General features: G+C 46.1%; 1 protein-coding gene across 1 annotated transcript; it reads right to left on the bottom strand.

Moving 5' to 3' along the window:
- Window positions 1–1745: 1745 nt before the first annotated feature.
- FAM71F2 (family with sequence similarity 71 member F2) lies at window positions 1746–10760 on the bottom strand. Its single transcript, XM_044244596.1, has 5 exons — window positions 10608–10760; window positions 7859–8043; window positions 7433–7682; window positions 4938–5056; window positions 1746–1941 (listed from the first exon to the last, which is right to left on the bottom strand). Exons 1-5 carry the CDS (start codon window positions 10758–10760, stop codon window positions 1746–1748), a joined length of 903 nt encoding a protein of 300 aa, XP_044100531.1.
- Window positions 10761–11103: the final 343 nt, after the last annotated feature.

Here is an 11103-nt window from a genome sequence, read left to right as displayed (position 1 = left end):
CATTTCCCCTGAGAACCCCCCGGCCTGCTGCAGCATGGGTGAGATGTTCGATTATCCACCCTTACCTGAATCCACTGAGCTCTTCTGATGTCGGGCCATTCAGCTCTGGTGCTGGCTCTTCTGTGAGCTAACTCCTGTCCTTCCAATAAATTCCCTTTAGTTTAAATGAGAGTCGGCTCCTTCTCTAGGGCAAAGAAGTCTAATATGAAGTGGTATCCGTTCTTAAAGAGTTCCTAGTCCCACCAAGGAAACAGACCCGTAAACAACTGTAAGGGTGTGAGAAAGGTCATGAACAGGCACACGCAGGGACAGAGCATGGAGATCCCGCAGGAAGGGCAAGTATCGCGAGAGCAACAGATAGACACGCAAGGGAAGTGACACGTGTCCGGCGCCGAGCGAAGGACGTGCTACATCCTTGCAGTAGGGAAGCTCATGGTGCATTTAGGAAACAGAATAAATTTCATGTGGTGGGAGCGCGAGGTGCAAGGGAAGCAGCCTCTGGGGAGTGGAGAGGCTGGAGGCATGGGCCTGGCCATTTCCTATCAAAGAGCTTGGTTTTTAATCAAGGGTGAAGCTGTGGTCAGATTTATGTTTCAGGAAGATTGCTCTTTAGCAGTGCAGAAGGGAAACAAATTGGGAAGAAATCAGAGTCATTGGACTTGCTCCCTATATGACCTTGAGCAAGTCCTTGAACCTTTCTGTGGCTCACGTTCACATAAAAGCTACCAAGAGGCTCTCCTCCCAATGACTTGTAAGGATTAAGTAATCTTTGTAAAGACTAGCATAGGATTTGGCACATGGTAAGTTGCTAATGAAGTCCGCTGTTACTATTAGAATGATGAGAGCTTGGGAGGCCAGCTGGGATTATTACGGTATTCTAGGTGAGAGCGGATGGAGTCATAAACCAAGGCAATGGAAGTGAGGGTGGAGAGCCCTTAAATGTTTGTAAGCACCCCCTAGCAGTCGAGTGGTTGGCCATTAATGCAGGGACATGAGAGTGGCGTGGGTACGTATTGGTAATGGTACGAGGACCACAGGCATACATTGGGAAGTGAGGTCACCCTTCACATCAGCCTCTAAGTTCTGCTGCTAAATGTCCCTCATCAGCACCAGCAATGTTCAGCTGGACTGTAACAGGCTTCAAAGAAATGTGTTTTGTTTTAACTTATTGGAGATAAGAAGAAACCCACAAACATTGGGCATCCTCTCAGCTCCTGTCTTTTCTGACCGGTCTGGCCAGGATTTAGTGCTTAGTCCACCCAAGCGCACACAAGGAGGGGATGGCCATGTGCTTTCTCCCTCCATCGCTCTATTTCCTACAGTGTGAACTCTAGGAGAGAAAGTCCTCCAGCCCTGATCTGCAGACCCATGGTTCAAACAGTGTGTTAACTTTAATGGCTTTCTTGTGTTTCCAGCTGTTTCCTATGGACTGGATTTCTTGGCTTGGCTTAGCTGCTTTGGGGTTTCAGTGGAGCAGACAGAACATTTTTTCCCACTTACTTCCCTAAAGAGTGAGCGCCTGCTCCTAATTAGTCCATCCCCAGCCCAAAGCCCCACAGAGCACAACCTATAACAATTAGGAATTCACTTGGAGGTTTATTGGTGGAAGAACAGAAGCACTTTGCTATAAACACCATCATACCTCTCCCACGGTCTTGGGCCCACAGTGGGAAAACAGCATTACAGGAGGTTGTATCAAGTTCGCTGAATGAAGTTAGGGAAGATCACCCTGTTTTGGCTTGGTATCAGGGTCCCAGAAGGTTCTCTCCTAGGGAACTGGCAACAGGAGCTTGCAGGAAGTGCTCATCTGGATTTTCTTGTTCCCAGAGACTGTGGCTCAAGGCGGCCCTCATGGGTATATTCAAGTTGACCAGAGATGCCACTCGGGAGGGTATCTTATAGCTGTCCAGATTGTCTATTTTGATGGCAATGTTGGTGTTACTGTTGGAGCCCAGGAATTGGGGGGTCATTGAAAGCAATAAAAGAAAAAGCATTGTTAAGAATTTAAGAACCATTTTTTAAAAAATTAATTAATTTATTTGACAGATCAGAAGTAGCCAGAGAGGCAGGCAGAGAGAGAGAGAGGAGGAAGCAGGCTCCCCGCTGAGCAGAGAGCCCAATGCGGGGCTCGATCCCAGGACCCCGAGACCATGACCTGAGCCGAAGGCAGAGGCCTTAACCCACTGAGCCACCCAGGAGCCCCTTAAGAACCATTTTTAAATGCTGTCTTTTCCAGAACAAGTGCCTTGAGCATAGCGACAGCATGTATATGTGGTGCGATGTGTCAAGAGTGACTTGAGCAGAGAAAGCCGAGCAGGAAGGAGGCTCCAGCTCAGGCTTGCTTTGCTGGACTGGAACAGACACCCCTCCAAACCTTAAGTGTCACTTTTATGCGTTGAGAACCTCATGCATTAGGTAAAACTCGAAGGCAAGATCTGAGCCCACTGGGATCTGCCTGAGGCCCACTCTAACTTCCAGACAGCAAGATAAAGCTGAAGAAAACCTTAAGACAGTTCTCCAAGGGGCACCTGGGTGGCTCAGTTGGTTAAGCAACTGCCTTATGCCCAGGTCATGATCCTGGAGTTCTAGGATCAAGTCCTGCACTGGGTTCCCTGCTCAGCATAGAGTCTGCTTCTCACTCTGACCTCTCCCCTCTCTTTCTCTCTCTCTCTCTCTTAAATAAATAAAATCTTTTAAAAAAATGTTTTATTTCTTTATTTGACAAACAGAGATCACAAGTAGGCAGAAAGGCAGGCAGAGAGAGAGGGGGAAGCAGGCTCCCTGCTGAGCAGAGAGCCCGATTCCCAGGACGTTGGGATCATGACCTGAGCTGAAGACAGAGGCTTTAATCTACTGAGCCACCCAGGTGCCCCATAAATAAAATCTTAAAAAGAAAAAAAAAAAGACAGCTTTCCAGAACAGTAATAACTTAACAAAAAGTCACAGCCACTTACTGTGTCTAGAAAAACAGAGTGTAGCTTAATTTTTAAAAATTTTGTAAGCTTTCCTTTTATACTTTCATTTCTCTTAAGGCATGATCTGCTTTGTTATTCTCTCTGGTGTATTAGGCTTCGTTTTGGAAATAATTGTTTCTTTAAAAGTGTATGATTCTGGGGCACCTGGGTGGCTCAGTCATTAGGCGTCTGCCTTTGGCTCAGGTCATGATCCCAGGGTCCTGGGATCTAGCCCTGCATCAGGCTCTCCCTCTCCCTCTCCGACTCCCCCTGCTTGTGTTCCTTCTCTCGCTGTGTCTATCTCTCTATCATATAAATAAATAAAATCTTTTTTTTTCAAAAATCTGATTTTTTTCCCTCAGTTTCATCACCACATAAGTCTTTTGGGTTCTGGGTTGTGTTGCTTTTTCATATATTCTATCACTTTCTTCATTTCTTTCATCTCATTTTGAAATGCTGGGTTGTAGTAGTTTTCATTTGTTTAGCAGGCACGTCTTTTTCATGTGCTTGCGTTGTCTGTAAGCATTTATTATGCTTCATATACTCCTTTATTCCTTATATAATTGTGCGAGGGGTTTGATTACTATCCTTTTCTGACGGTTTTTATTCGCGGTAATTTATTTTTATTTGTATTTTTTTATTTCTTTTCAGCGTAACAATATTCATTGTTTTTGCACCACACCCAGTGCTCCATGCAATCCATGACGGTTATTTTTAACGTGAAATGGTTTTCCTGAAGTTTCGGATTGAGGGTCAAGGTAGCTTTCTGGTTCGGGCTCCAGAGCTCCCTCTTGTGTCGCTTTTGTGAAGTGTTATGGCCTTAAATTTTCTATGATTTGGGGCGGGGGGGGGGGGGAGGGCTGCGTTTCTCTCTCCTGTCTTTAGCTTTAAAATAAGCCCTGCCCAAGAGGACTCCCTTAAAGGGCAAGGGGGCTGTGACAGCTACTGCCTAGATGGCATGGATGCCCGCAGAGACAGGGCCTGAGGGGGGCGGTGGCCGGATGAAAGGAAGCCGCCAGAGCATCACCAGAGTTGCAGTGGAAGGTGAGCGGGGCATCAGGTACAGGGCTCTAAGGAACCCAAGAAAGCTCGTAAGAGAAAAAGAGAGCTTTAAAATTACGAAACAGAACAAGAGGAGTGACAACCCAGTCCTCACAACGGAGGACTCTCTGAACACGAGGCAAGGCTGAGGGAGACTGTGAACAGTTTAGAGTTTTGATAATTATCAGGCACCAGACATTTTAATTTCAGAATTGACACTGATTTTGCAATTTAGAGGGACCAAAGGGCCTTTTATATTCTGAGGGGGAGCCCATATGCTTATGGAGGCTGTCAGAGAATCAGCTTTTATCTTGGGGTAAGAAGAAATCTCCCACTGAAAAAGTTATAAAGGGAAGACAAAAATAAATTAACATTTTGATGATAACCTTCAAGTTATACTTGTTCAGCATATTGGTTGCATGATCCTGCTTTTGTTTTCCATCACTTATTGCACAGAGTACTATACAATGGCTTAGCAAATGGTGTTGGAGCCATCTCTGCTTCGGGTTATTGTCTATTCTGTCAATTTTACAGAACAGGTAAGTGAGGCAAAGAGAATTCAGAATTTTCTCACCCAGGGAACCCTGGTGAACTGGGTCTGGAGACCGTCAATATCTAACTCCCTGAGTCTGCTTTATTAGCTTACCCTTCTTTGAATTAATTTACTCGTCCCTCATTCCTTTTATCAAGAACTGCCTACGAAAGCTCTGCAGTCTGCCTAGGAAATATTCAGACCCGTCAGCCATAGACCCTGTTTACAAGAACGGGCTTATCATAAAACTGAGGGGAGAAGTCGGACACAACTGTCTAGAATAAAAGAAGGAACTGGGCTCATTTGGGGGAGGGTGTCCGGGCTCATTTGGGGGAGGGTGTCCCCGACCCCACCCACAGCTCAGTGCCACGGGAAGGGATATTGGAGCTGCCTATGTAGAGGGTACCCACCAGTCTGCTGTGAGCTGGGGTTTTCCTGAGATATTCGAGAAACTGTCACTGGTCTGCTCGGCCGCCAACAGCCTGAAGTTTTCGCTGGGCTGAGTGGATGATGGGAGGCTGCTTTCAGGCTGGGTGGAGAAATTGACAAGTCAAGAGGACCGGGTCTGTACTCTGAGGGCCATGGCCACCTGGGGCCAGAATCTGGAAGGAACTCACAGGAATCTTCCAGCCTACACCTGGACACCTGTTCCTTAAACATGAAGCTCCAGGAACATCAGACCATAGTTGCCCCCCACCCCCCCCCGCCCCTGGCAGGATCACCTCCTCCTCTCTGATGAACTGTCATGGCTACTGCTCCAGGACATTAAGAAACCAGGGCAGATGACTTTGAAAATCAGGCATAGTCTACCTAAAGCTTTCAACTAAAACAAGAGGAGGAAAGTGTCTAGATTCTGAAACCTGAAGGTATTAGGCAATCCAGCCTATCAAACTCTTTCCTTCTGTGCCTCTACCCTAAGCAGGTCCAGGAAAAGTCTTCTGTGTGTCGAAAGGTGTGGGGGTATGGTGGGGGGAACCTCAAACTGAAAGGGAAAAGCAAATCCTTGGGGGGAAAGATTTGCAGAAACTTGTGATTAAAGGTTTAAAAATTCTTGATGTATAATAAGCTTTATTTTACAAATCGATTTAGAAAAACACAAAGCTGCCAATAGAAAAATACCAAAGAACACAATAGACAATGCAAAAATATATATATTTATAAATACATATATAAAACAATGTTCAAACTCACTGAAAATCAAAGAGCTGCTACTTTTTTTTTTTACCTACTGTGTTAGAAAATTTATTAAAATGTATACTTCTCAATTGTTATAAAGACACAGACACAGACACTCATTGCGGAGACTATACTTTCACCTGAGGTTCCTGGAAATAATGTGGCCAAATACATCAAGAGTCTTAAAAATGATCCTACCCTTTGAATTCTGCTTCTAATAAACTATCCTGAGAAAACAATCAGAAATGCGGACCATACACATACATTCTTGTTTTAGTATCACTTACAATAATGAAAAGTTAGAACCAACTCTAAATGGCTGATAACAAGAGAATGGGAAAGTGAGGGTTTTTTTTTTTTAAGATTTTATTTATTTATTTGACAGAGATGACAAAGATCACAAGTAGGCAGAGAGGCAGGAAGGGAAGCAGGCTCCCTGCTGAGCCAAGAGCCCCATGCTGGACCTGACCTGAACCACAGGCAGAGCCTTTGACCCACCAAGCCACCCAGGCACCCCTAGGAAAGTGAGTTTTAATTCATTCAAACAACTACTGAACAGCAAGAAATTATCAAAACGATGTGTATAAATGCTTCTGATATAATCTAAGTTGGAAAAAAAAGCAACATTCAGAAACACATTATATATTTAATATCCTCAAATATATAAATTAAAAATTAATTTTTAAATGGAAGACTGTTAAGAAAATGAATGAACACAGGGGTGAGAGAAAGAAAGGCAAACCAGGAAACAGACCCTTAACTATAGAGAACAAGCAGAGGGTTGCTGGAGGGGAGGTGGGGGGAAGGGATGGGTTAAAAGATGATGGGGATGAAGGAGGGCACTTGTGATGAGCACTGGGTGTTGTAAGTGATGAATCACTAACTTATACACCTGAAACTAATATTATACCGTATGCTAACTGGAATTTAAATAGAAACTTGGAGAAAGAAAAATAAATGAATAAATAAATTTTTAAAACCTTGAATAAATGGAGTCCTAGCAAATTCATTTTAGTCTCTAACCTTTAAAGAATAAATGGTTTCCAAGTTTTAAAATACTCAACAACGTGAAAGCACATGCACAATTCTTCAGTTGAGATGAAGAAGAGAGCATAACTTAATGCCAGAACCTAATAAAGATCAAACAAAAAAAAGAAAAATAATAAATAAAATGGAAATATGCCAGAATGTTCCAAGTGATTGCTTAGGGTTAGAGAGAAGTGGGAGTGGTTTTTCTGTGATTTTCTAATTTTCTTTAGTGAGCATTTTTCTATTTTAATACTGGAGATAAAAGAAAAACCCAAACAGAAATTTTTAAGTGAGTAGGGGTGCCTGAGTGGTTCACTCATTAAACATCTGCCTTTGACTCAGGCCCTGATCCTACATCAAGCTCCCTGCTCAGTGGGAAGCCTGCTTCTCCCTCTCCTAGTCCCCCTGCTTGTGCTCCCCCTCTTGCTATGTGTCTCTCTCTGTCAAATAAATAAATAAACTCTTTTTAAAAAAATTTTTTTTAAGTGAACGAAGTACTTTATAGAGCTTTTTTAGGAAAAGTAAATGAATTGGCTCTTTATGTCTGTAGACCTGAGTTTGGTGTGTGCGGTCTTTGACCCTCGAAAATGAAGTCTGCCTCCACAAGGGTAGGCTTTAATACCCACCAGTCCTCAGAGGCGCTGTGCTCCCCATCTCCCCCTCACCCACACCACAGGTCTTGACATGAGGCCCCACTTACTGTTATTCTAGTGGAGCTGCTGGACATTTTGGGCACCAGGCAGTGAGTGAACTGGATTCTTGGGTCTTTGGTGGTGATGGACAGACCTTTCTGCAAAATTTTCACCAAGCGGATCCAGAATTGAAACACAGCCTCTGGGTGTTTTTCGTGGAGCCTCAGGTAGTAGATCTTTTCAGTCACTGTCCTAACCCGCAGGATGCGTTGGAGCCGGTCACAGATTTGTAGCTCCACGAACTTCAGGGGGAGAATCCTAGACATGATCAGGAAGTTCCCATAGTGAGGAGCTCACCCATTCAGTCAAGCATGCTATGCCTACCTAGCACTTGGCCCAACCTCACTAGGCTCCCTCCTCTGCCTGGGGCCACCCGAGGGAGGACCCTCCAGCTTTCCCACCCTTTCCGGCCTCTCCCTCCAGCCTTTCTTTACCTGCTGAGGGTGACCACAGGAGCACAGTCAGGAGTGCTCCAGGAGGAAAACTGACCCTGGGGCCAGGTGACATTGGCCATCAGGAGGACGTTGGGGAGTGGCAAGGAGGGCACCGAGGAGGTCACTCCAAGGATCACAGTGGTAGACCCTTCATATACATCCATCCAGCTGCCAGGCTTAGTGACCTAGAAATCAGCCCCAGGTACATGGGTTAGAGAGAAGCAGAAGACGAGGGTGGAAGAAAAGAGGTGCTAGAAAGCAGCACGTCATCTCGATGACATGCTGGGAGCTTCTGAGCTGTTTGCCAGTGTGTGGCACTCTGTCCTGGGCCATGACCAACTTCCATCTTATTTGGGGGTCTCCCCAAAGAGACCAGCTCACTGGTAGCAGGAAATTGGGTTGCTCCTCTTTGTATCCTCTGCATGATCTAGCTTTAAAGATTTTATTTATTTATTTAGAGATGGTGGCAGTGGGGGGTGCGGGGGGGAAGGAGAGGGACAAATAGACTCCTGCGATGGGCGGGGAGCCCAATGTGGGGATCCATCTCATGACCCTGAGATCATGACTTGAGCCCAAATCAAGAGTTGGATGCTTAACCCACTGAGTTACCCCCAGGGCCTTTGCATTATGTAACTTTTAAAGGAGTGTTAGTAAGAAAAGCTGAGAGGCTTTGAAATTTTATTCCTCCATCCTTGGGTAGAAGAAGCCAACAAGACTTCTAATGATCTGGAAGGGAGACTCTGTAAAGTAGTTCCAGAAGGGGAGGAAAGTGAGGAAAGAGCTATTGAATGGGGAAGACCCAAGCAGCCCAACATGAGGGAGGTTTGGGGAGCTTCCTGCAAGGTGGGGGGGGGCCTAGCTTGTTGCTAGATCTTGAGTGAAATAAGAACCTGTTCTCTTGCAGCATCTGAGGCTGGGGCAGGACAGGAGCCTGGATGCTTGACACTGGGCCCAGTGTCTCAGCTAAGACACCCCCTCCTCACTGTCCAGGGTGGGCAGAGAAGCCTCCGAGGAACTGCAGGGACCAGGGTAAGGAACAGTTGAGGGGGGACCCTTATGTTTCCAAGACCAGAGGGCCTTCTCCCAATGTTCTAGACTTTGTAGGACCATCAGAACCATTTCACAGCCATGGTGGAACTGGGGACAAGAGGAAAGCGTCAGGAAGGACTGAAATTTAAGTTCCCACAAACCTGACTAGAAGGTGCTCCGAGAAAAGTGAATTTTTATTTTGAAGGAAGAATTTTATTTTTTTTTAAGATTTCATTTATTCATCAGAGAGAGAGCAAGCCCAAGCAGAGGGAGCAAGTGGCAGGCAAAGGGAGAAGCAGGCTCCCCACTGAGCAAGGAGCCTGATATGGGACTCCATCCCAGGACCCTGTGATCATGACCTGAGCCAAAGGCAGGTGCTTAACAGACTGAGCCACCCAGGCACCCCAACTTTTTTTTTTAATTTATTTGACAGACATTTTATTTATTCATTTATTTATTTATTTTTAAAGATTTTATTTATTTATTTATTTATTTGACAGACAGCGATCACAAGTAGGCAGAGAGGCAGGCAGAGAGAGAGAGGAGGAAGCAGGCTCCCTGCCAAGCAGAGAACCTGACGTGGGGCTCGATCCCAGAACCCTGAGATAATGACCTGAGCCGAAGGCAGAGGCTTTAACCCACTGAGCCACCCAGACGTCCCGCAGTTACCATTTTATAACATGCCCCTTAAATTGACAAATTCTTAAGTTCCTTGGCCAGGGACACTATCTGATCTCTCTTTGTGTCTCTTGCCCCGCATGCAGCTCATAGCTTGCCAACATAGGAGCTGGTCGTGGCATACCTGCAGAGACCCCTCAGGTCCCCACTCGACCTCTAGAGGGAGTCGGTCAGCCCCTCAATGAGATGTCATACTTTTTTTTTTTTTTTTTTTTAGGTAAAATCTTCCCCAGTGTGGGACTTGAACTCACCACCCCAAGACCAAGAGTAGCTTACTTCACTGACTGAGCCAGCCACACACCCCAAGCTATATTAAAATGACTGCCCCAGGCACGTCTGGGAGGCTCAGTTGGTTGCATGGCTGCCTTCAGTTCAGGTCACGATCCCAGGGTACTGGGATTGAGTCCCACATTGGGTACCCTGCTCAGGAGGAGTGTGCTTCTCCCTCTGCCCACTGCTTCCCCTGCGTGTGCTCTCTTGCTTTCTGTGACAAATAGATAAATAAATTAAATCTTAAAAAATTAAAAATGAGAAAACCCCAAATGACCACCCCACACTCTCAATGGCCCCATGCTTCCCAGTCCAAAAATGCTCACTTCCATTGGCCAGATCAACACCCTTTAGGGAATATGGAATCTGGGCAAGGCAGATTCTAGGGGCTTGGTTCTCAAACAAAGCTACTTCTAAACCCTCCCAGAGAAAGGAGGTTGGATTTCAGGGCAGGGATTCTGATAGCAACCTTCATTCCCTCCCTAGTGGCCCTGGGAGAGTGCCTATGGACCCCCTTTGGAGAGTGGGCTCTGATGTGACCTTTTGCAGCATATAAGTCTGTTTCCTGGAAGCACAGAACCTGTGGGGAGCCCCATGATGCCATAGACACAAACTGGGCTGAACTTGGGTTCCAGATCCTCTGATTGTCTCCAGCCACAGCAGCTTCCTTCTCCTCCCCAGGGCTTTCAGAGGCTATGGCAATTTTGGATCAACCCTTGGGAGGAGGTTTTGGAAAGGGAAAGGGAGCAGGCTCTGAGCTGCACACGGGTACCTGGATAAAGTTGCTTTCAAACACCACCGAGTCGGAGAACAAGTTGAATTCTGGAGAATGAATCAGTTGACAAAGAAGGCCATCTTCCACCCCAAGTTCCACTCCAGGGCCTGGTTCCCTGACCTCAGGTGGAAGGCCCCTAATTTTACTCATTGGTTCTTGGGAAGAATGAGCTGGGGACCATCTCTGGGGCTCCACACAGACCCAGCCCAATTCCGAGATGTTGGTGTGACCACTACACCCCCCCAACCTCCACAGCTCCACCTCCCCTCCTAACTTACAGGCTGTCCACCAGGCCAGGGAGGGCCTGTCGGCTCACAATGGCAGGCATGACATCAAGGAATGTGATGGGTAACAACAGGAAAGCAAAAATAAAAGAGGCAAGGAAGGACTGGGCGGGGGGTGGGGGGGAGCAGAGGTTTTTCCCTCCCTTTTCCTACACACTACACACTACCAGTAATGTAGTCTTAGTCCCTTTTTCAATCTCTCTGTATCC

This window comes from Neovison vison, chromosome 4 (genome assembly GCF_020171115.1).
Source record: "Neovison vison isolate M4711 chromosome 4, ASM_NN_V1, whole genome shotgun sequence".
In the NCBI taxonomy this organism is placed as follows: Eukaryota; Metazoa; Chordata; class Mammalia; order Carnivora; family Mustelidae; genus Neogale; species Neogale vison.
Note: the sequence above shows the minus strand (reverse complement) of the source record. Positions and strands in the feature narration are given on the sequence as shown.

What these genes read in the sequence shown, in the direction of transcription:
- FAM71F2 (XM_044244596.1), bottom strand. Translation starts at nt 10,760, where the DNA reads ATGAGTAAAATTAGGGGCCTTCCACCTGAGGTCAGGGAACCAGGCCCT. An exon ending in TTGAAAGCAACTTTATCCAG is followed by an intron (nt 8,044 to 10,607) that starts GTACCCGTGTGC and finishes GCTGATTTCTAG; the next exon opens with GTCACTAAGCCTGGCAGCTG. An exon ending in CCTGTGGTCACCCTCAGCAG is followed by an intron (nt 7,683 to 7,858) that starts GTAAAGAAAGGC and finishes GATCATGTCTAG; the next exon opens with GATTCTCCCCCTGAAGTTCG.